The sequence below is a fragment of the Crocuta crocuta genome, unplaced genomic scaffold (genome assembly GCF_008692635.1).
Source record: "Crocuta crocuta isolate KB4526 unplaced genomic scaffold, BGI_CrCroc_1.0 scaffold190, whole genome shotgun sequence".
Lineage (NCBI taxonomy): Eukaryota > Metazoa > Chordata > Mammalia > Carnivora > Hyaenidae > Crocuta > Crocuta crocuta.
This window is the reverse complement of record NW_027527955.1, coordinates 1,724,486-1,750,180: the sequence shown is the minus strand read 5'-3', so window position 1 is coordinate 1,750,180 and position 25,695 is coordinate 1,724,486. Positions and strand designations below refer to the sequence as shown.

Below are 25,695 nucleotides of genomic sequence, written 5' to 3'. Positions count from 1 at the left end.
GAAAGGAATAGCGAAGGCAGGGCAAATACAAGTGTGGCAGATACTAACCCAGAAACCAGGAAACCACAGCACCACCTAATGCCCTTGCACAAATGGCCTCACAACCGAACGAGAGGTGTAGGAGTTCCAGAAGAACAGCTGCCACATTCAGAAAAATATGCAAAGTGGTGAAGTACCCAACATTAGTGCATAAAATATTAAAACTGATGCAGAAGGAGGGTGCTGCTCTCACAGGAAGTCCCGCCTCGGGCCCTGCCCCCTTCCAGCCTACCCCTCCCCCCTCCCTAGGTTTGGACTGACCCCGGCTCCTTTCACACTGGTTGGTGGGAGCCAGTGACCTCCCCCGAAGGGCACTGGGGCCTCAACGTTAACATGCAACTCACTCTAGATGGTTTTGAGATGTCATTTCTCTTTGAAGCTTTAGCATCTCTGTTTTGTCTCTTTCAGCTCTTCCTCTATTTTGCTTTCTCAGCGCCTGAAAGTCTCTGCTCAACCACAGGGATGGGCATGAGGCACCCTCCATCCTCTCCTGTCACCCACCCTGGCTGTAGGACCCCCGTTTCTTCACCGCTCATAGCCTATGTAGTTCCGTCAACTCAAAAAAATACATGTTTAAAGAAATTTATCCAGCAGTCATATGATTATGAAAGAAACACAGTTGCAGGCAGCTTTATTACAATACTTCATCAAGGGACAGAATTACTTCTGTCTACACTCAAGGGAATGAAAATTAATATGGTAGCAAGAAAACTTTTAAACAACATTACTTAACAGTAATTAACAATAAGAAGCTAGTCCAATGGATACGAATGGTTAAATAACTTGTGATAAATTTATAGAGTGGAATTACTCTACAATTATTAGAAATCATGTAAACAATTATTAAAACAATTATTAGAAATTATTTTGAAGACTAATGACAAAAGAAACACAATAAAAATTAATAAAGATACACAACTATTTACAATATGATCTGATTCTAATTATGTAAAATAAAATAAACAGGCTATGGTAATAGTGGCTACCTTGGTGAGATGACAGGTAATTTTTTCTCTCTACGTATAGTTTCTGTGTTTTTAAATTTTTTACAATGAATATATATTAGTTTTATAGTCAGAAAAAATATATACATAAGAGAAACTATTGTTCTCTAGTTTCTAATTTTAATAGTAAGTCCAATTTTAAAAGAATACCAACAAAAGCTTATCTTTCATGGAAAAAAATCATACCACCTCCAAAGATGATACATAATACAATACAGACTTTTTATTATACACTATAACCCTGTGTCGGCGAGATTAGTTATGCCTGATATGATCGTGGTTTACCTTGCCTGATATGATACTGGCTTATCTATAAAACAAACATTATGATCATCCACAACTCCAGTGTCATAGAAAGACCCCTGTTTGAAAGTCAGCAAACCTTGTTTAAGGGGCATTAAAAGAAAAGACCTCATTAGCCGTTTCTAGAAATCAGTAGCATGTTTCAGTATGAAAGTTCAAAGCAAAACTTCTTCAAAGCTAGTTTCACAGACGTTGCAGCAAAAATAGAAAATAAACCTCAGCAATCACAGAAATAAATCTTCCAGTGTTATCAGACCAAAAGCTTTGGAACCTATGAAGAATTTTTAAAAACTTGATTCAAAGAAATCAGGGCACTTTCTAAAGAACAGAGAGTGAAGTCACTCTTCATAGGATGAGTGATTATTTCGTTCTTACTTGCTCAGGAAAGGTCACATCATTCATTGCAAGGAGTGCTCTAAAATCAAAGGGCTTCTAATCAAATTAATCATACTGTTGCTCATCATAAGTACTTTTTCCTCCTTCCCTCCCCCTAGAGCCACACAGTATAAGGCACTGCATGACCGGTTTAGGCTTCCTGAAGAACCCAACATCTCATGATTCATATTTATTTTTCTGCAAACATTTAAAGCTCTCTACATACAGACCCTTGACAAGGCCCCTGTGACACAAAGCCCTCAAGGATCGCAGGGCCTGGAGAGCACCTCGAAAGTCACAGAAAATGAAATTCTACAATTTGCTTAAGTACATCATTAACCAGATATGTAAATTAATATTAGCAGCATTTGATAGAAACACTGCTTTTAAAAGGAATGTCCCAACCTAGAGACCTCTGTCATCTCTCCTATGTTCTGCCCATTTCTTTTTTAAGGGAAACGTCGTTCAACAGAGCCCATTAGGCAAATGATGGCAGTGTAGAGATAGTTACTTGGGACTTAATTTTTTATTCCCACATTTACAATTACTACTTCAAGATAAACGCTACATTTAGGAACCGGCACTGATCTTGCCATTCAGTTTCTATAAAAACGTTACAGAATGGTTCCCACTTCCCCATACATTTGTTACAAAATGTGTTGCAGAAATGATGGCCCCCTGACAGTTTTTGATCACCCTCCAAGAAAGAACAAATCCAGGCACTATTCACTTTATGCAGTGTTTTACAATCACCTATGCCCATTTCCAAACCTCTGTCATATGCCACAAAATTTTTTTCTACAAGTCAGATAAATGAAATTCACAGTTTTACAACACTGATAAGTGCAAATGATTAACAGCTGATGTGTGTGCATAATCGTTTCAAAATAAATGAACAAGATAATGTACGGGACTACTTGTAACTTCTTCTGCCTTTCTTAGAGTAGTAAAAAATCAGAGAAAGAGAAACAATAAAAGCAAAAAGTAGGAAAGCTATGAAAGCCAGTAAAGATTTACGGGTATGAAAAAAGCTGCATTCAGTGCACAGGGTGAATTCCTCTGGACAGAATCTCCCCGGAGTTCCAGCACCTGGGAAGCCATTGTTGTCAATCATCTTCCTGTAATGTTCCACGGACGGTTTGGGCTCAAACTGATTTGCAGCATAATGATAGAAGCCAAACTTCGGAGCTGTGCGATCATTGAATGAATAAGCAAAGTATCCACAAAGATTGACACCATCCAATATGTAGGCTAGAAAAACAAAAGAACAAACTAGTTATTAAAATTTTTCTGCCCACGGCACTTCACTTTTACACGGTCTTGGTGCATCCGGGAAAACTAAATTAGATTTGATCACAAAAGACTTCTTTCATGCGAGGTACATTGAGCTACATTTAACGTAGAAGGTTTTATATAATTAAACCCACTATGATGTACTTGGGCTAAATATTTATGCACATGAAGGAGGTAAGATTGCTGTGAAGCCATCGGAAATGGGAGACCAGAAAGTCCATACTTTCATGGGCCCCAGCAGGTGCTAGGCATTTTCCCTTCTTTGACTAAGGTTTCGGACTTCTGGCTACGCTCCGTTATCCTGAGAGGAAAATACTAACTCTCTTTTGGACTTTTTCAGTGTGGCAAGGAATGGATAGCAAGCACTTTGCTTCGCAGGTGGCAGTGGGTGTATAATAGAGTCTCATGCCCTTCGGTGACATAAGCTTCAAGGGGCTTCCGTTTCTGGGGCTCCTTACCTTTCAGAGCTTCGTTTACGTAATTTTGAATGTAATACACCCTCAACTTGTCTTGAGCTGCCATCGGATCATCATCTATGCCGTTGGATATTATATACATGGGGACGTCTCCGTACTTGAACTTCAGCCAGTTGAGAACTTTGCGTAAGCCCCAGGGCACGACCGCCACCTGACTGGGGGAGTTGAGCCAGGTGATGTCCGTCATTTCCTGCACCTCCAGGTAATCATTGTATTTCGTCGGATCTTCTTTCTCCCAGTCTGCAAGGATGGTGGTGTAATGGCTTAAAGCCAGGAAGTCGAAGGAACCCCGGATTAGCTTCTTCTCCTCTTCAGTGAAATAAGGTAGAAGGAAATTGTTCCTTTGGGTGAGCCAGTCCCTCATCACGCGTGGGTAATCCCCAGAGCCGAAAATGGGCTCGGCCAGCCAGCCAAGCTCAAATTCCAAAACTCTCTNCAACTCCCAAACTCTCTCCGCCACTTCTTTGTCCTTCTGGGAGAAGGGGCAGGCGGGCTCGACCCAGTCGGCCTGCAGGGCAATGGAGATCTTCCCTTTCTGAGAGGCGCGGAAGTGTTCGTCGTACACGCGCCAGGCCAACGCGTGCGCCTTGAGAAGGTTGTGCCCGGCGCTGTAGGTCATGTTCCGGGTGTGCGGCTCGCCCACCGTGATCCAGAACTTGACGTGGCGGCCCAGGTGCTGGAAGCACAGCCGGGCGTACTCCGCGAAAGCCNCGCCCGCCACGCAGCCGTAGTAGCGCAGGACCGTGCGGTTGGGCTGCGACGCGCGGCCCAGCGGCAGGATCAGCGCCCAGTCCAGGGAGAAGTGAAAATGCGAGACGTGCATCTCCCGGAGTAAGGCCACCTGGCGCCGGATGGCAGCGAAGTCCACGCAGTAGGACTTCCGCTTCTTGGTCACCACGCCGTCCACCTTAATTAGCCTCTTGCTGTGGCGGACATCCCACAGGTAAACGTTCGGGTCGGTAAACTGAGACAGAGTGGTGTCCACCTGCCGGGAGGGGATAAGCATTAGCTTCACCGGCCGGCCTGGACGCGCGATCCCGCGCACTCCCTCCCCTAGCTCTGACTCTTGAAAGGTTACTTTAATGTTAAAAAAAAAAAAAAATTTTTTTTTAATTTTTTTTTAAAATCTGAAATTTTTTATCATTTTAGATGACAGGGTTTTCCACACACCTCTCGTCTGTGTTAAGCAAGCAAAGTACTTCTGAACGTTTGTATTTTAATGTTTAAAAATTACTAATAATTTTAGACTCCCAAATTGAAAAAAAAAAAGACAAAAAGATAAAGCCTAAAATCTGAGGGAGTTAGAGTCAGAAAGTGCAAAATTGTGTTTAAAATTAAATCGTGGGGAGACCTGAGTGACTCCGTCTGTTAAGCATGGGAGTCTTGGTTTGGGCTTAGGTCATGATCTCATGGTACCTGAGTTCGAGCCTTGAGAGGGGCTCTGATTGGGATCCTCTGTATCTCCCTCTCTCTCCCTCTCCTACCCCTTCCCTGCTCTGTCTCTCTCCCAAAATATTTGTTTATTTTGAGAAATTTTAAATTTATAAATTTCATAAATTCTAAAATATATATTAACTATAATATGTCAATATATTATATTTAAATTATACTATACATTATATATTGATATATTATATATAATATAATTTAAATTTATGAAATTTATAAATGTAAAATTATTTAAATAAATAAATAAATAAATAAAATTAAATCATACTTCTTAAAATCATGTTCTAAACTGAAGTTTGCTGTAGGTAGAAAACATGCTAAAACTCCGTGACTGTTGCCGTTAATTGGCTTTAGTGTCAAAAACAGGATTTAACAAATTCAGTCTGATGGTAAAAGTGATAGAGAAGGTGGAAAAGAGGAACGACAGTTGTCATTTACCCATACTGGGCTATTTTCTCATAACTTTTAAGTCTTTCTAAATTACTTTTCTGTGACGATCATGATAGTAATGGTTGGCAATCACCTGATCCATAAGCCCCCAAAATGAAAATAGGTATTTAGGAAAAGCAGACACATTGTAAAACTGAAATCATAAAACCCTCCCTCCACGTGTAAACCATGGAGGAAAATCCAAACTGAAAAGTCCATCCCAAGGAACCACTGGACTGAACCAGTTTTCTCCTCAGAAACACTCCCGGTCAAACGGGTCCCTCGGTTTGACCCTCTGTCCGCAAGCAGGGGTCACACTCCGCTTTGGGATCTCTAGCAGAAGTTTCGCTGCATTTGGCGGGCCGGGGTTCCTCTGGAGGGGTGGGTGCCGTGTTTATAAAGGAAAGTAATAAAACCCCAGCGTGGCAGAGGGAAACGGCTTTCTCTGGAGAACCGCCTCCTGCGGATCACCCACCCTGGCATTTGGCCTGGTCCGGTGGGAATGCCGGGAGAAGAATTTTTCCACCGTGATGCACCCGCAAATCTTGTTTCCTCAGCTTTGCAAGAGAAAATATTTGCATGCTCTTTTGAAGTGAAAGTGTTCATAGCTTGAAGGATTTCTTTGGCTTATTTTCGCAGAGCTTTGAGTTGACTAAACTAAATGTATGCATTTTCTACCATAATTTTCCCAAAACAACAGTTTTTTTTATTCAGTGCATCTGCAAATAAATACGAGAGACTAAGGTACAATTTCTGGGGGGCAGGGGCATCTGTTCCTTGAGACTACAGGACGCTTAGGAATAAGTGCTTAGGCACAATTCTAGCTAACTTCCGTGAATTTGTTGGCTTTCCTTAACAAAAATGAAAAAATAAAGTGGGGACTTTATTGTTGTATCTGCCCAGGGTTGCTCTGCTCTTTCAAGGAAAGGGGTTGTCCTCTTAAAACTTGCTCACTCCTCACCAGTTCCCAAGGCAAACACCGTCCCGGGAGGGGAGGGGCTCCCTCCAATGCCCGCCCCCCTCCCCGAGAACACGTATCTGCACAGAGATGCTGCTGGAAACTTCTTGTCCTGGAAAACGGAACCGGAAACTACTTGCCCAGGCGGGGGCTACTATTAGACATCAGGGCAGAGCATGAGCCCTCAGTGACAAGGGGCACAGAGCCCAGCAGGGAGTGGGGCCTGGCACAAGGTCACGAAAGAGAACAGACACCAGCGACCCACCCTCCCAGAGCACAACTACAGGGGAGGAAGGGGGGAGGGGGTGCCCATCTCGCTAGCACCACTTCTGTACCTCCAAACCCCATTTGAACCCACTGTGGATCCCACTGGAAGGAGAGAAATTAGGAAAGGGAGGTTCAAGAGCTAGGGCTGAGGGAGGAGAGAGGAGGGGGGCAGAAGACCCCAAGCCCAACAGGGCAAAGCTGGCTAATACATGTCCCTCAGTTGCCTTTTAAATGTAAGAAGGGATTTAAGTCTGAGACTTAAAACTAAGTGGGTTTTGTTTTTTTTTTTTTATGTTTATTTATTTATTTTTGAGAGACAGAGAGAGTGCATGCACAATCAGGGGAGGGGCAGAGAAGGAGAGGGAGACACAGAGTCCAAAGCCGGATCCAGGTTCTGAGCTGTTGGCACAGAGCCTGACATGGGGCTCAAACCCATAACCGTTAAATCGTGACCTGAGCTGAAGTCAGACGCTTAACCAATTGAGCCACCCAGGGGCCCCAAAACTAAGTCTTTTAAACTGAGGTCTTCAAAAGACCTAAGAGTAATACAACCCAGCAAAAAAATGTATGAAGGAATATGTTAATTATTTCCTTATAAATAAAAGACTGCCATTTGATGTTTACAAGAAAACAGCAACTCATTTCAACTACAAGATCCTCCCTCACTTCCAACCATTCTTCCAGATACTTGTTTTGAACTGAAGGGTAACAGAATATGCCACCCCAAAATGTAACTGTAGGAGTTCAGGGCCTGCCACCCCAAAATAGGCCCCTCTGGTGTCCTGATTATTTTGAGCTGTAGGCACTCAACCAATAGCAAATGCAGGGAAAGGCTTTCTCTGAACTCCCCTTACATCCCTAAAGACAGATGCTCCAAAAGGAACTCTATTGTCCTTTCCTGGGAGTTTTATCACCCAGGGAAGATCGAGTCTTGTCACAGGAGACCAGAGGCCACCGCAAGACCAAGGCAGACTTTTTCAGAAACTCTTGTGGCTCCCATCTATTCTTCCAAGGGCCCATTCACCTTTCCTAAACATTTTTTATTCTTCCCTAAGAGATCTATATCTTACCTCTGCTTCCAGCTTTTTCTATTAAGATGGTATTTAAGCCTGAATTCTAAGTCACCTCAAGGACTTAGTCATTTTTCTCTGAGTATCTCTCATGTATGTATCAGGTACACATGTTAATAAACTCTTGCTTGTTTTTCTCTTTTGAGTCTGGCTTTAATTATAGGGAGGTCTCAGCAAAGAACTCAGAAAGGTATAGGGAAAGTTACTTTTGCTCTCCTACTGTACCAATGAGTTAGCTAGAAGCATCCAACAGCATGCTAAACGCCATTGTTTGTCTATGGATACCACACTTTGTCTCTGTCTCTCTTTTTAATGTTTATTTATTTATTTTGTGAGAAAGAGAGAGAGAGAGCGCAGGTGATGGAAGAGCAGAGAGAGAGAGAGGGAGAGAGATAATCCCAAGCAGGCTCCAAGCTGTCAGCGCAGAGCCCTACACAGGCTTAAACTCACCAACCGTGAGATCATGACCTGAGTGATCATGACCTGAACCAAAATCAAGATTTGGATGGTTAACAAACTGAGCTGCCCAGGCACCCATGTCTCTGTCTTGATCTCTATTTTCACACTCAGACTGTTTCAACAACACCCTATCACCACCCTGCTCACTTAACACCATACTCTGTGCACTCTATTATTTGTGTATCCATCATTTTCAGTAGACCTCTTTGGGTTTTTTGTTTTTTGTTTTTGAGAGAGGGTGCCAATAAGTGAGGGCAAAGAGAGAGGGAGAGAGAGAGAGAGAGAATCCCATGAGGGACAGAGAGAGAGAGAGAAGGGCTCACCCGAGGGGGGGCTTGTGTTCACCGGAAGTGGGGCTCGAGCTTACCCTATGCGGGACTCTAAATCACAAGCCGTGAGATCATGACCTGAATCAAAGTCAGATGCTTAACCAACTGAGCCACCCAAGGCACCCAGCAGTAGACTTCATTGAAATCAGGGGTCAAGCTTAGTCATCTCAGTGCGCATTCCTCTCAACTACGCAACCCCAGCAATTAACACAGGGCTTTGTACACGCTAAGCCTCCAATAAGAGCCCACTAAAATATTCCATCAAAGTCTGGAAAACAAATTCCTTTAAAATTGGGAAGTTAAAAATCATATTGAAGATTAAATAGTAAGTGCTCAATAAATATGGGTTGACCATTTTGAAGAACTTCCTTACCATGTCAGTAACTAGTTCTAGAAATGAAATTTCAAGCAGTGAACCATTGGAGCAAGAGTTTTCACTGCTTGAGATGCTTTTGCAACAGGGTGCAGTTAAACCCCAGGAGGGCTCTGTCTGCTGTTCCTGCCTCAGGCTCAGCAGCTCCACTGAGATCTCCGAAAATTTGAAGTTCTTTGTCATATCTTGTTTATGGAAGAACTCAACTGCTGTAAAAAGCACCCAAAACCACTGTATTAAAAGGGAGTATTTTTATCTTTTTACTATCTTTTCAGATATTAAATATTCATATATTTAAGTTTGTTCCTCCTCTGGGACTGATTTAAAGTGCAAGATGAAGCTAAGAAGATTTTTGGAGAGAAGGGTGCAATGTCAAATTGTGCCCTTAATATTCTCATTAAGGAATCACGTTTGGCCTGAAGAATGGGCAATGTGTCATGACAACCTAATAAGGAAGCACTACTTACTAGCGATAGGGCTTGGTGAGACTGCTGATTGGTTTTGTCAGCTGACTTACTTGAATGTAGTTGTCAACAATTCCCCAAGCAAAGTCACAGGGAAATGTCCCTTCTAGAGGTTGATTTTCAGGTAAAGGAGGAAAGCCATTTTTCTCTATCAGCTTTTGGTAGAACAAGGCTGAAGATTTCGGCAACAGTTTCTTATCCTGGCTTAGAAAGTCGACATAGAAGAGTCCACGCCTGATGCTGTAGCCTCTGTGCCACTCAAAGCCATCCAGAAGGGACCAGGCTGTGTACCCGATGACGTCCACCCCATCCAGCCTAATGGCTGCAGAGAGAAGAGAGGAGAACAACGTGACCCCTAGCTGGGCACTGGCCTCATGATTCAAGACCATTTGAGGAGTTTACTACTTATGAAAATAAGTTACGTATAATGGTTATTGTTTGGTAAACCAATGACATTTCTTACTAATAAAAGGCTGTCACACCTGGATAATTCTACAAATAAACATTTTCACCAACAGGCTTATCTCCAATATGTTTTTACTTAGAATATTTTATTTCCAGTAGGTGGTCTTTGGGCCTGACATGATGGTCTTGTTCCAATCCTAGCATTGTGCTTGCTGAAATAAGTGAATAAAATCTTTAAAGGCATAAGCTACTTAACATTTTCTTCAGAAAGTGTTGATATTCGTTTTTCTTTAAAAAGTCTTTTCTTCAGTGCAAATAATAAAAACCTAAAAACGTGTACAGAGATCCAGATGTCCTGGGATTTACTAATCCTTAATATAATCTAAAAATCTAGAGTGGTAACTCTGAAAGTCAAGTTATTTCGCACATTATAACCCAGTTTCTCATTTACAAAATGAGTTTAAAAATGAATTTAACTTGCTCAAGTCCCCAGATGAGTAAGGTGTTACATAAATGCATTTCTACTATTGCCAAAATGAATTTCTTCATTACAATTAAAATCTATAAACTCATATAGTTTATTACTGACCATCTGAAAGATTTTCCTCTGACTTCTGGCAAGAAATCAGAATTTTATCCCCAATCCTACCTTTTAAGGTTTCCATTATGAATTTTTTGAGATAATACATGTATTTGGCATCATCTCTCTTGGTGGTCCCTGAGACAAACCAGCCATTTTCCACAATAAATATTTGAGGGTGGTTATATTCAAGGTCAATCCAAGAAAGCAATTGCCTCAGGCTGGGAGATTCTAACTGGCGGAACTTCATGTGGGGGTCCAATAGTTGAAAACTCAAGGTTGGTCCAAAAGAAAGAGCAAAGAAGTCAGCTGTTCCCTTAATGAACTTTTTCTCAGATTCAGTAAAATCAGGCAGAAGAGATGAAAGATTATTCTTCATGCTCTCAGGATAGTCACCATCAATAAATATGGGTTTGGCAAACCAGCCTAGTACAAAGTCAAGAGACTTTTGACATTCTTTGATGCTGTGGTCGGTCATTCTTCGAGGATTGATCCAGTGGGAGCTTAGGGCGATGGAGACCTGGCCTCCCTGAGTTGGACGGAAAGAAGTATTGTAGAGATGCCAGATTTTGGCATGAGCCTATAAAAAGAAAAGCCATGGTCAATTTGTCTCTGATTGTGAGAAGAAATATATAATACATATCTGAATATTCAACTCTATCGGTGTCTGTTTCTCATCAAGCCTAACCTAATGAATTACCCCACAATGTGAAAGTCACCTGGAAACAATAAATTATTTCAGGGGTAGGTCAGCCCACAGTGAGCTGCTACCATGTCTGGAATTATTTCTATTGTTTTGCAATAGCCAGTGGAAAATGTGAATTTCTTGCCTTGAAGTTACCATTCATACTTTGAGAAGTTAATGAAATAAGAATTCGTTATAATATCTTACTACTTAATTGAATTTGGATTATGTAATTTTTAATTAATAGGCCTCATGAAAAGAACCAATCCTGCATTATGATCACACCAGGAATTTCTAAATAGGATTATATATATTTTTATCCTAAGAGACTCAAGGTGACTCAAGTTGTTAGAGTCAATTTAATATTTTGTATTCATCTCTCACAACTAAAATTCTGACACATGTTCCCTTTATTCTTAATTTTTAGTCTTCCCTAAGAAAAATCGGCACAATAAAGTAAAAGGCCAACTCTAATATCCAACCTCAGCCCACCCTCTGGAACTCTGGAACAGTGTTGGCTTCCCACAGGACCCAGAAGTGCGAGGTACGAGCCAAGAGCAAAAATCACCCAAATTCAGCTTTGAGGAGATCAGATGTCCATTGTTAGTCAGCTCTCAGCTGGGAGTTTCCTACAGCAATGAAATGGGCTTTGCTTCCTTAAGATTAACTTTCTACTCCCATAAAATCTTACTGACTCCTGATATCTCATTTTCACTTGTTTTCGTTGTATTTATGAAGAACAGTGAAGATTACAGAGTTTTTCCTCCGTTATTTGAGATAAGTTTCTCTTCACTTCTGAATTCCTTGATTTTCTGTCCCTATTTTTCTACAAACACAAGAGGCTGTTTATCAGCATTTTACTCTCCTAATATATCCTCCTTGAAAACCCCATTCCAGTTCTCTGTTTGACTCATATTCTCCAAAATGATCATGCCAATTTTGTCCCGCTCCCTGGGCCTGAAGAAGCTCTTTCACTCAGTATGCCAAATATGCTCTTCATTTTTCCTAAATGTTCTTCTGTGGTTCATTTCAGTGCAGGTGTCCAAGAATGATCTTATCGCTGTTCTTATGAGTTCAGCCAAATATTTCAGTGGAATAAAATAGTTTATATCTAACTTTCATTTTTAGTTTCTTAGTAAATATCTATGATGTTTCATTCCACTGACTATATTTTTTCATGATGTGAAGCAGCTACCCTTAGGCTAAGGAGGAAAAGGGGAATAAAAGTTGATCAGAAGAATAGTAGCATTTGCCCATGTGGTTCAAGAAAGGGGGGCTCAGTCGTGTTAGGCTGCTGGCTTTGTGACGTCCCCCACCTTTATCTTCCTCCCATCTAGCACCGGATATCTCTCTTCCCCATTGTCAAGAAATCTCATCATGTCATTTAACGATTAAACAGAAAAGAAAAGGAACAGTTCAGGCTAGTCCTCAGGATGTGAGACCAGGGCAGTTTCCTAACTTGGCCCAGTTGAGGCCCATGACACTCATGTTCTAAGCCTAATAGACACACCCAGACAAACCAAGAGCTGTGATGGAGAGAAATAAGGGGCCAGGCAAGAGTGAGAGCAGTCCAAGAGCTTCCTAATCTGGGTCAGTTTTGCAGGTAGCAAAAGTAGGAGTCCTACCATAGAACGGCCTGCACAAATGGACCACTCCTCTAACCTTGGATACTTTGACACGGTGCAGAGGAAGTCTGGCAAGGAAACCAATGGCCTGGGGCACATGGAAGTACACACATAGTCTCTAATGTCAGATAAAATTCCTGCCTTGTCACATTTTTGTGTGCCTTTAACCAAACTACCTACCCTGGGCAGGTGAGACTAACTTCCTTGTGTCTTTCACAGGGATGCTATGAGGATTAAATAATTTACAAAGAACACCTAACACAGACTTTGCATATGGTAAGGTCTCCATGAATGCTTATTCCTTCTCTCCATAAAGGAGGAACAGGCAAAAAAAAAAAAAAAAAAAAGGAAAAGAAAGCATAGCAGGTCCAGGGAGTACCACTTGCTGAGGGATTCTGCCCAAGAGCAGCCAAGTGAGATAGTGGTACCACCTGGGGTTTGGATTAGAAGAGCCTTAGGTTGGGGTCCCATCTCCCCCATCCGTTACCAGTTTGAGCCTCAGGTACTTCTCTGTTCCAATGGGAACAGCATCTATTCTCCTGCAAGGATATGATGGGAATCAAATGATATGATGCAAGTATCTACTAAGTAGTTGATTATTTTAGAGAAGTATAAACTTGCAGCATTGGGAAGTTGATGGTTAATTTTATGTGTCAATTTGACTGGCCTAAGGGACCCCCAGATAGCTGGTAAAATGCTTGTCAAGGGTTTAGCTAAGCAATGCCGTGGTAATCCCACCTCAGTAGCCATTTTGTTTAGCCAGGCAGCCTTGAGGGACCTTAAACTGACACCAGCCCCTCTTGCAAGTGCATGCCCTAGACAGCAGCCTGCAGGGTCACAAGCAAATGTAAGGTCCTGACGTGACCTCCCTGACAGCACTTGTGATCCACAGGCTTCCTTTGCTCCCAGCACCTATGCCTTATGGGTCCTTTAGATAGACCCCATGGGGCTTACCAAAATCCTTTTCTTTGGTTTGAATTGAGCAATCTGGCCCTTGCCTAGGAACCTGAATCAAGACATGTATTTAGGTCCTGCCTCTCTCTTTGTCTGCACTCTGCCTTGACCTCCCCATGTGGCCCCTTCAGGCTGAGTATTTCCTTCAGGATCTGTGAGTAACAGACTTCTCTACTTCAAGTTCTCTTGTGCTCTGTTGTTGAACTGAGGCTCACCATACAACACTGTGCTCCACTTAACAAATGTTAATTTAACAAAACCACAACATTATTTCTGGGTGTGTCTATGAGGGGATTTCTGGAAGAGTTTAGCATTTGAATTGGTAGGCTGAATAAAGCAGACCACCCTCGCCAATGTGGGTTGGCATCATCCCATGCATTGAGGGGCTGAAGAGAACAAAAAGGGGAAGGAAGGGTGAACTGTTACTCTGGAGGACACAAGCTAATATAGAAAGCTTCTTGGATGTCACTTGTCTTAACCATCACCCCATTCCCCAAACCCCTACTTGATCTGTTATTTGAGTGCTCTCCAAATCAGTCCAACTTGGTGGTCATTCCACACATGGCATCTTTTCCAGGAAGTGCCCCACCCCCAACCCCACCCAACCTGCCACACTGGGCTACATGTCCCTCCTCTGGGTGCCCTCTGAGTCTTAGGCACACCTCTCTCGCATCTACTTCGGGTAATGATGCCTTCCTCCCTAAACTGAGCTCCCTGGGTGTTCCCTCATCCCCTCCCTGACACATGGAGGCCCCATTGTCTGTTACACTGAACTTAACCCTGCTTCATTCACCTTCATTCCATGTTCTGATGGTAGATTTAAGTAGTTGACTGCTGTAAGGCAAGGCATGGGAAGGCCACCACTTTAGGTGTGGCAACAAATAAGGGCAATTAAGAGGGGCACATGGTTATGTTTAGTTTTGCATTGCTTTCTAATTATTCCAGGTACATTAATCTTACAAACTTATTTTAAGACCGAGATTTAATAAAGCTAGTGACAAGGATTCAGGAAAGTAATTAAGGGTGTATGTAAGAATGTTCATCTATGCCCTATTTCCAATAGCAAAATATTGAAACAACGGAAATGTCCATATTCAAATACATTCATACCCATATATGCATATTTTAACACATTATGATATGACTAAAGATATACTACTATTCAGACATCATAAATAATACAGAAGGACGTCCATTTACATGTTAAAACTGTTTGTATAATACCAACTGAACAGAAAAGCAGGCTACAAAGCAGTAAGTAGAGTTTAATAGTATCTTTTATTAAAGGAAAACATGTACATAAAAATCTGAAATGATTTATAAGTTGTTAAAAAGAGGTTTTATAGCAGGCTTGTGGCCAGTATAATTCTCTTCAGTTTGCTTATCTCTATTTTTTTCATTTCCTACCATACACATGCACTGCTTCAGAGCAATACATGTATTGTTTTAGAGGTGTGTTTTTTTTTAACTTAAAATTTAAAAAAGGAAAATAGCCCATAGGAGCTGGATGGCTGGCCCTACTGAACTGTCCATAATAGTAATTTGAAAGCCATCATCTAAATAACCCCTGCCTAATTGTTCTTTGTGGTGCCTTAGGGTCTCCGCCCCAAATCCTGAGTCCTGGGTGTACTGAACCCTCCACGAAGGTCTGAAGTCCCCTAGGCTTCCATGCATGGGTGCATCTCTCTCAAGTTCCCAATCCCTCCAACTTCACCCCACTTCAAAACTCAGCTCAGACATCACCCTTCTGGGAAGTCTTCCCTCACATCTTCCCTCTCTCTGCCCTAAAGTGTCCACTCCATGTATCTCCACAGCTGCCCTCTGTCAAAGACCTTCACCATATCGTGTTGCATTCATTCAAGTGTCTAGATTGTAGGTGTTTCCAAGGCATCGACTAGCTCTTTTATGTCTCTATACTCATATTCTAGCAAATGTCTGGAGTAGAATACATATAATAGATGTGGAAGAATGAAGGCTGGCAGTGAAAATCAGATCAAAGAGTGTGGGACAATCACACACATTTTTCTGAGCCAGAACAGGAAAACTTTCTCATAAGATACCCTGGTTGTATTTTATTTCTGACACCTTGAAAGACAGAAAACACTCAGGTACACACCATCACCAAGATAAATTAGGAGTTTGTCATAGTAAGCTTCTAAGAATAATACTGCATAGTCTCAAAATGCACTAATAGTCCAATTTGGGGCATATGACACTGGTATATAATATCCTCGTCACTCCCTTCCCAGGCTCAGTGTTGATTTTGAAGTCTGTGTTCTGAAAAATCTAGGAAAAAAAATCAATCTTATATTTGTTTCTGCCAATCAGCTAGTATTACCACATTTTAGAAGTTAAGTGAAGGGGTGCCTGGGTAGCTCACTCAGTTAGGTACAAGAGGCGGAACAAAGTTGAAGCATATACATGACCTGACTGAAGACTTACTATAAAGCTATAATATTCAACATGGTGTGATATTGGCATAAGAATAGACAAATAGATCAAAGAAGAAGAATAGAGAATTCAAAAATAAATCTAGTGCAAACTGATTTTGAACAAACCCTTAGATGGCAAAGGAAAGCCTTTTCAACAAACTCTCTTGCAACAATTGGGAAAGCATATGGGGGAAAAAATGAACCCAACTTTACACCTTGCATAAAAATTCATTTGAGATGGACTACAGATCCAAATGTAAAAGGTAAAACTATAAACTCACAGAACAAAACATAGCCTCTGGATCTTAGGGTAAGAAAGGATTTCTTAGAATGTAGAAAGCACTAATCATAAAAGAAAAAACTGATGAGTTGGACTACACCAAAATTAAAATCTTCTCTTCAAAAAAGTTAACCAAAAAGACTAAGTACTGAGAAGAAATATGTATATGTATAAAAAATATATATCTGTGGGGCGCCTGGGTGGCTTAGTTGGTTAAGCGTCCGACTTTCGCTTAGGTCATGATCTCACGGTTCGTGGGTTGAAGCCCCGTGTCGGGCTCTGTGCTGACTGCCAGCTCAGATCCTGGAGCCTGTTTCAGAGTCTGTGACTCCCTCTCTCTCTGACCCTCCCCTGCTCATGCTATCTCTCTCTCTCTCTCCTAGAAATAAATAAAACATTTAAAATATATGTATATCTGACAAAAGAAGTATATTCAAAATAAATACCAACATCCTATCAATTCATAACAACAACAACAAAAAAGAAATAACCCTATCCCCACCACGAACAACAGATCTACACCTATGATCAGTCAGCACATGGAAAGGTATCAACGCCAACATTATCAGGGAAATGCACATTAAAACCATGATGAGCTGTCACATGCACTGGAATGCCACAGTTAAAAAGATTGACAACGAATTCTGACAAGGATGAAAAGCAGCTGGAACTTTCATACATTGCTGCTGGGAGTGTAAATAGTACCACCACTCTGGAAAACAATTTGGCAGTTTCTTATAAAGTTAAACATGGGGTTTCTCTGTAACTCAGAATTCTACACCTAGCTATTTACCCAAAAGAAATGACAAAATAAGTCCACAAAAAGACACAATATGAAGATAAAAATTTACAAAAGTGAATGGTTCAAGGGTGCTTACAGTAGCATTATTCACAATAGCAAAAAAACTGAAAATAACACAGATCTCCATCAATAGGAGTATGTATAAACACTGGTCTGTTTATACAATGAATACTACTCAGCAACAAAAAGAATGAACTGCTGTTTAATGCAACAGTATGGATTAATCTCAAAAATATTATGTATAGTAAAAGAACCAAAACACAAAGAATACATGTGTGTGGTTGCCTGATTCCATTCACATAAAATTCAAAAATTAGTCTGCTGTGGTAGAAATCAGAACAGTGGTTGCCTACGGTGGAAGAGAATTGATGAGAAAGAGTCACAAAGGGGGCTCCTGGTTGGCTCAGTTGGTTAAGCGTCTGACTTAGGCTTAGGTCATGATCTCATAGTTCGTGGGTTCAAGCTCCACACTGGGCTCTGTGCTAACAGCTCAGAGCCTGGACCCTGCACTGAATTCTGTGACTCCCTTTCTTTCTGCTCCTCCCTGGTCCCTCCCTCTCTCTCTCTCTCTCTCTTTCTCTCAAAAATAAATAAACGTTAAGAAAAGAAAAAAAGAAAGAGTCACCAGGAAACTCTGGGGTGTTGGGAATGTTCTGATCTTCATACACAAGTGTATGCTGTTGCCAAAATTTATCAAAGTGTACATTAAAATATGTGCATCAATTTTAATGATCTATAGAAAAAGAAAGAAAGCCTTAGTCATAAGCAAAGCTATTTCAGGGACAGAAATTGAATTATCTAGGATTTACATGGCAAGAGAAAACTGATTTTCTCTGAAACACAAATTTATTTCTGAAACCACATTAGTAATTTGTCACTTTAAAAAAATTGCAGTTGAGGGGCGCCTGGGTGGCTTAGTCGGTTAAGCGTCCGACNGGCTCTGTGCTGACAGCTCAGAGCCTGGAGCCTGCTTCGTATTCTATGTCTCCTCTTCTCTCTCTGCCCCTCCCCTGCTCACACTCTGTCTCTCAAAAATAAATAAACATTAAAAAAATTTTTTTAATTCGTAGTTATGTGGCTTTTAATTAAAGGGATCAATACTGATTTATTCTATCACTCATTTATTCATTCAACAAATGTCCTAGGCACTTTTCTAAGTTTCTAGAAATCAATAGGATTCAAAATAGGATTCTGATCTCACGCAGCTTACATTCTAGGGAGGAGGAGAGGTCCTTGGAGTAAAGCTGAGTAAGAGAATAGGAGGTTGTAGGGATCAGGATGGGGGAGTATAGTATGAAAGGCTTCTTTGATCAGGGATGTTTGAGGAGAAGTCTATCAATAACAGGACAAAGGAAGGGCGCTAAAGAAGACCCGGAGGGAAAAAGCATTCTGGGTAAAGGATGGGGCAAGTGGAAAGATCTGTGGGTCCTGTGGGAATGTGGCAGGCTGCAGGCAAACCATACAGAAAGCAAAGGGAGACTCTCCTTAAAGAGGAGATCAGACTAGGCATTTAGCCCCCACCCCCACCCCCAACCAAGGGGCCTCTTGCCAATGACAGACAAGTGTGGGAGTTCAAAAGTCCACCTGAACGGCAACTGTGGGATACAACGGACAGTCCAGAGGACCCGCAAGGGATCAAGCTGAAATGGCAACGTAGCTTGTCCTCTCCCTTTCCCTGGTTTTGCTCTCATGCCTTCACTGACTTCTCTCGCAAGCACCTCTTGGCTCAAGGTCTGCTTCTTGGCGAGGCGAACCTGCCTCAGGCTGGGCCCAGGTTGGCCTGATAGGGGACAGTGAGGAGTTTTGATTTATTTTTTTCTTTTCAAGTTTTTATTTAAATTCTAGTTAGTTAACATATATGGTAAAATTGGTTTCGGGTGTAGAATTTAGTGATTCATCCTTTACAGAGAACACCCAGGGCTCGTCACAAGTGCCCATCACCCATTTAGCCCATCGCCCACCCACCTCCCCTCCAGCAATCCTCAGTTGCTCATGCATTCTCTACAGTTAAGAGTCTTTTATAGTTTACTCTTTCTTTTTTTTCCTTCCCCATCTTCATCTGTTTTGTCTCTTAAATTCTACATGAGTGAAATCATATGGTATTTGTCTTTCTCTGACAGACTTATTTTACTTTATATAATACACTCGAGCTCCATCCACATTGTTGCAAATGGCAAGATTTCCTTTTTTTGACAGCTGAGTTATATTCCTATATATATATGACCACATCTTCTTTATCCATTCATCACTTGTTGGACATTTGGGTACGTTCCATAGTTTGGCTGTTGTTGATAATATGCTGCTATAAACCTCAGGATGTATGTGCCCCTTTGAATCTATACTTTTGTGTCGTTTGGTAAATACCTAGTAGTATAGTGAAATTGCTGGGTCATAGGGTAGATTTCATCCTAAATTAGGTGACATTCACTAGATGGTTAAGCATAATGCTTAAGAACATGGGCTAGATCAGACTGTTCTAATTCTGTGCCCTTATTAGCCATGTGATCTCGGACCTATAATCTAACTCTCTGTGCTTCTGTTTCCTCATCTGTAAAATAAGGACAAGTATAGCATCTTATGTTCATATCCTTATGGGGATTAAATAAATCAATATATGAGAAGACTTATAATTGTGACCCATTGGGGGTAATTTTATTATTCAAGTGTGGTAGTAATGGAATTTAATTTATGGTTTTAAAAAGATCACCGGCTGCTATGTGGCAAAGAGACTCCAGGAAGGCCAAAATAGGAAGAAGGAAACCAGTTAGGCAGCTATTGTAATTGTCCAGGTAAAAGATGATGTTGGTTTGGACCAAAGGAGATAGATAGAAGTGATCAGATTTTGGCTATCACTGAAGGTGGAATCAGTAGAACTAGTCAATGATTTACACTTGTGACTTGTGAGGCAGGGAAAGAATCAAGGACAACAGAGAAAGCAACGAGTAGGGGATTTGGGAAGGAAAGTGATCAAGTTCTGTTTGGGCCATGTGCCGGGAGCCGCACTGGCCTCTCTGGATGGCAGTCACAGCAAAGAGTGGCAATATTTGCGCAGCTCCTGCCATGGGGAGTGAAGGCTGATGTCTCCTTCTGCCACTGCTGACTCATGTTATTCTGTTTCTCAGTAAGAGCGGCAGCTGATATCTCTTTCTGCCACTGCTGGCTCATGTTGGAAATATCTATACACAACTTAAACCTATATGTTATCTTGTTTCTCAGTAAGAGCTCCCTGTTATTTTCTTGGTCATGGCTTATCTATATGCAACTTAAACTATATCTTGTTTCTCAATGAGGGCATCCTGTTAGCCTATCTATATACAACTTAGCATATGTGTTATCCTGTTTTCCACTAAGAGCATTCTATTATAAGTTCACTATGATTGGAATAATTCGGCAATTGTTATCGCAAAAGACCTTCTGTTGTAAAGAAACTTCTTTCGTTGACCTCATATTGTGGTTGAACCTTTAAATAAAGACACCAAAACTGACAGGTCAGAGATGCCTGCCTGGTGATCAGAAAGAATCTCGGGGCTCTCTCACACTCTCTCGCCGACACTGTCCATCCTTCAGGGACCCTTGGACCTGCCGGAATCGGCCTCCGACAGCCATGGATCTGATATCTAGGTGAAGATACTTGGCTGATGGCTAGGTGTATGAGTCAAAAGATGGGGAAGATGTGGATGGTATTAACAATCATTCAACTACATTTCAGAGGTAACATTGACAGAGTCACTTTTGGCTATCATTCCTTAAATTTTTTTTTAAATGAAATGGAATGATTCTTAAAGGATTAATTTAATCCTCCAAACAATCACAGTTAAATTGACTGAGACCAGCGGCAAAGAATTGAAATGCAACCCATAAGCAAAACATAATTCAAGCAGTTAATTTGTATCCATAAATAATGGGTCCCTTCCACCCAAGAAGAGACCTCAAGGTGTTGTCTAGTTCTAAATTAAAGGTACATTCTCTAAAGAACGGTCAAAGTACTAGACAAATTTTAGAGAGCCCCAGAGGCTTGCTGTTTTCTCCTTTTGGCAACCTATTACTATAAGAACAGTATCCAAGGACTTTCTTAGAAGTCACTGCCACCCTGTGCTGTTACGCAAGTATGCCAACTCTCCAGTGTTTGTGGATGTAGACCAAATTAACCCTTTTCTTCCTATCAGCACAGCTCTGTGGATTATAAACTGCTCTTACTTCAGATGGAAATTCAAGCAACCTCCACAAAACAACTATCAAAGAGAGCATAAAAATAATTTCCAGAACGTAACCCATTATAATTTTTAACCACAAAAATACGGTGACCAGTAGTCTCTGTGAGAGACTCAAAAACATTCTCAAATGTTGCCCAAGACCTGACTCGACCATCCAGGTCCCAACCTGTACCCGGGGCCTCAGATCCACCTTCCCTGACACCCAGTAAGACACATGTATGGAAATAAGCAGCCGCCGGCCTTTCTTGCCTTCACTTTGGACCTCTGAGCAAACAAAATGAGTAGAATTTCGAGCTTGAGCACCAAGCCTCACAGCCTCTCACAAGTTAAGAAGAAGAACTAGTACAGTTTCATATCTCATCCCCTCCCAACCAGCAATTTTACTACAGACAAGTCAATTTCTCTATACCCCTCACCTAGGGCTGTACCTTGAATGACAGCCCATCAATCCTGAAAGGACATTCTACTTTTAATAAATCACAGTTATCTACAGATAAAGCATATGCAGTATTACCTAGTTTATGGACTCATCTGTGCATATATGAAATAAATAGACATAGGACAGGATTTAATTCTGACTTCAAGGTGAATGACCAAGGCAGACCAATGAGAGATTCTTCTCAGCCCCGAGATTTTTCTGCTGTATAGAGGCAAGGGTCGCTCCTGCCTCTGGACTAAATCTGGAGTTGTTGGCATGGAAGAGACCCTCTGTGGTGGGATGTAAAGAAGCCAAGCAAACCTAAGTGCAGAGAGAGAAAGAGAGATTGCCCCTCCCCCTCCCCATGGTAATTACCTGCAAGACCAATTCCCAAAGTCCCTGGAACTTTTCTCCAATTCTGTGAATTATCCCAGTGTCCTTCTAATAAAATCTCTTTTCTTCCTTAATCTAGTTTTAGTTGGGGTTGGCCATTTGCAGTAGAATCCCTAAATACACATATAACCAAATGTGATATTCTATATGACCTCACTCAGATAAAGGCATGCTTTTAAACCAGGCAAGACAAAGGCCAAGGTCGATTTTTAAGGTCGTGGCATGATTTCAGAGTTTTGTTCCCTAAAATCATTTTGTCTGGATTTTTCCAAAGCAGATTACATAAAAGGCCTTATTCATTTGTTTTTAAGCATAAACTTCCCTCAAATGAAGTAAAAGGTATTTCATAACTCACTTTGAGTGAATACATCAATAAATCAGAGATCAAGTTTCTTGCCTCATTTATCTGTATAGAACTAATCAACATCCGTTAATTCATTCAATTTAATACTAAATCATGCTGCTATAAAAATCCTTCCAAATCACTGATGCTAGGTTATTCACAAAATATCTGACTTCTGACAAAAATCCACCCCATCCATTAATCACCATGTTATTGGAGACACAGAGGAGTTCCAATCTCTGGATTTTATAACTCTGTTTTTCTAAAAGCAACAAAATAAGAATGGTGAAGGAACAGGTAGGGAGGCATCAGGCTAGATGAGAAAAAGAGACAAGACGATAAAGAACTCAGATAAGGGATGTTTATCACACAGTCAGCAAAAGCATCCTGTGGCTCATCCATCAGCTAGAATCTTTCCAGTAAACATCTATTTCTAAAATCACCAACGTAAATCTATAATACCCTCATGACAGCTGCTCTCCAATTTCCCCAAAACTGAGAAAAGTTTCTCCTAATAGTCAGCTGTACTTTCTAAATGTTTTACCTCTGCCTCTTTGCCTAATTCACCTGCTCTGAATTATCAACAGCAGATGTCAACTGAGTGACTCTCTCTGCGACTTTTAAGATCATTTATCAGTTCACAGACTCATTTACAGCTCTTTGCTTTCGAAATAACTCAATTCCCCTTGCAGGTAGAGAACACTTTCCACCTAAAGAAAAAGTGACGTGTACGTGTTGTGAGCGTTTCTGCCTTGTCACATGGGGTAAAATTACAGAAATATAAAATATGTTTTATGGAGTATCCAGTAGCAGAAATCCCCTCCATTTCCACCCTCTTTCCCATTTACCTTATGTGGTAGCAGTTTCTTGTCAGTTTTTCACGGCAGGTTCCAGTCATGATATCAAGTTATGAAGAGCCACAGCAATTTGGAAAATCTAGACTAGCACTAATTAGAAATTATCAGAGTACGCTGTGTGGTAAGGGTAGGTAAGCATTACTTCATAAAAATTCTGTTTCAGTTGTGAAAATGTCAATTTTCTTACCGTGGGTCAAATCCAAGCACTTGAAAATCACTGGTCTAAGTTAACGGATATTCGTATTCTGCAACTATTTATTGAGCTGCCTGTAAATTTATTTATTATATAATATGTATTATATGCTAAGTATTTATTTACCTGCCTGGCTCAGTTCTAGCATTTTGGGGAGGCAGCATAGGACAAATTGGGCAAAAATTTCTGCCCTTACAGAGCTTCTATTTTAGCCGAAAAGATAATAAAGAGCAAATATAATGAGCATGACTAAAGAACGTTAGAAGGTGGTAAGTGGTACAGAAAATTTAGAACAAAATAAGGGTGGTCTGAGTGCCAAAGAGAGGAGATCCATTTTCTTGGTTGGCGCTCACAAGAATCTTTCATTTGTTCCCCCATTAAACATATTGTGGTGTTAGTCTCCTTTGGCATCTCTGTAGGGCAAAATCCATATGTGTTCTTATTGGGTAACAATCATTTCCATTAACATCTACCCTCACAGAACTTAAAATACCCCAATGCGTAGTAAACAACAAATCAAGCAAAGACCCACCAGAAAATCAAGATCAGAGAATGGGATTAACCCAGGTAGGCTACCTACCGGCCTCAGCTCAGGAAGACACCCAATCATTTGGCCCCATTTCCACATCTAGGAAAGAATTTTAGTGATCCTTAATAATCCTCAAAGATTATTCTTAAAAAAATTTGTTAATGTTTTTTATTTATTTTTGAGAGAGAGAAAGACAGAGTGTGAGTTGGAGAAGGGCAGAGAGAGAGGGAGACACAGAATCCAAAGCAGGCTCCAGGCTCCAAGCTGTCAGCACAGAGCCCATAACCAGACTCCAACTTGTGAACCATGAAATCATGACCTGAGCCGAAGTCAGTCGTTTAACTGACTGAGCCACCCAGGGGCCCCCCTCAAAAATTATTCTTTCTTTATCCACAATTGCTCCTCCCAAAACTACTGTCCTGGGCTTTGGTAAGATTCATTTATGATCTAGAGATCTTCAAATGTTCTTCAAGGGGTATTAATTAGCATGTATATGGCGCTTGAGCAACTACTAGATGTGTAGCTTCTGTCTGAGGTTTGCATAAGAAATGGAAGATTGCATTTTCAATAGCCACTATTATGCCAGAGGGATTTTGTTTGTTTGATTGTTTTGTTTTTTAATTGCTCTTACAGGGTCTTCTCTTCTGAAGCTAAAAACCAAACCCCAAAAATTCTTCTTTACACATTTCGTTTGCAGTACCTATACATGTGGTGACCACCTCTCTCTCCACAAGGCCCCCCGGATGTACTTCTTAAGCCAGGAAGTAGGTCTCTCTACTTCCTTCACAGGCCAGGTCTCTTGGAGAAGCAGTTTTGGATGGGATGGTCAGGCTTAAGAGGCTTCTGAGCATAGGCTTTTTTTGTTTTTAATGTTTTATTTATTTCTAGGAGAGAGACAGAGAGAGAGACAGCGTGAGCAGGGGAGGGTCAGAGAGAGAGGGAGTCACAGACTGAAACAGGCTCCAGGCTCTGAGCTGGCAGTCAGCACAGAGCCCGACGCGGGGCTCAAACCCACGAACCATGAGATCATGACCTAAGCAAAAGTCGGACGCTTAACCAACTAAGCCACCCAGGCGCCCCTGAGCATAGGCTTAAAACAGATGAGGAAGCTGGTTCTGTGGATTTGGGGGCTAGGTGGCGTGGGGGGAATGTTCCAGGGAGTTCCCAAGGCATAATAGTAAGACCTTCAACAGAACTAAAAGACAGTGAGTGAGAGGCAGGAGTTAGAGTTGAAGCCAAATGTGTTAGTACCTGTAAGAGTATTTCCAGAATGGGGAACTGTTTGATCTAACCCTCCTCCGTGATGAAAGGGAAAATTTAAAGGAGATTAAATATGAAAAGAAAAGAAGCTTTTTAATCAAATTGTAAATGGCATAGTTTTACTCCCCCCCTTCCTTTGTTTCTTACAGATTAGCAATAAATACAGGGAGGGAGCCATAGGCAGTTTATGCTATAATTCCTCCTGAGAGATTGTTCGCTTCCTTGCATTTTTCAGAAATTAGAACTGCAAAGGAAAATCAAACAAGACCTCTGAATTGAAACACACTTTTCTCACAACTATTATTTGTGTTATCATGTAATCATTATTTCACCAAGCAAATATTTAAGCAACGGGCAATTTGTGCGGGACGTATAGTGTGGGATCAAAGCCCAGCTACACAGAAAGATTGTGACATAAGATTGAAAATGAAAGGGCT

At 41.2% G+C, this 25,695-nt stretch overlaps 1 protein-coding gene across 1 annotated transcript in view; it reads right to left on the bottom strand.

Moving 5' to 3' along the window:
- Window positions 1-641: 641 nt before the first annotated feature.
- The window catches only part of KL (klotho), a gene marked incomplete at its 5' end in the record, with an annotated part of 43,518 nt that continues 18,464 nt past the window's right edge, over window positions 642-25,695 (bottom strand). The window contains 4 exons of the mRNA XM_077752632.1: window positions 642-2,972; window positions 3,473-4,475; window positions 9,342-9,610; window positions 10,343-10,853. Of these exons, the coding sequence (XP_077608758.1) occupies window positions 2,635-2,972; window positions 3,473-4,475; window positions 9,342-9,610; window positions 10,343-10,853 (2,121 nt within the window). The remainder of the gene's footprint in view (window positions 2,973-3,472; window positions 4,476-9,341; window positions 9,611-10,342; window positions 10,854-25,695) is intronic.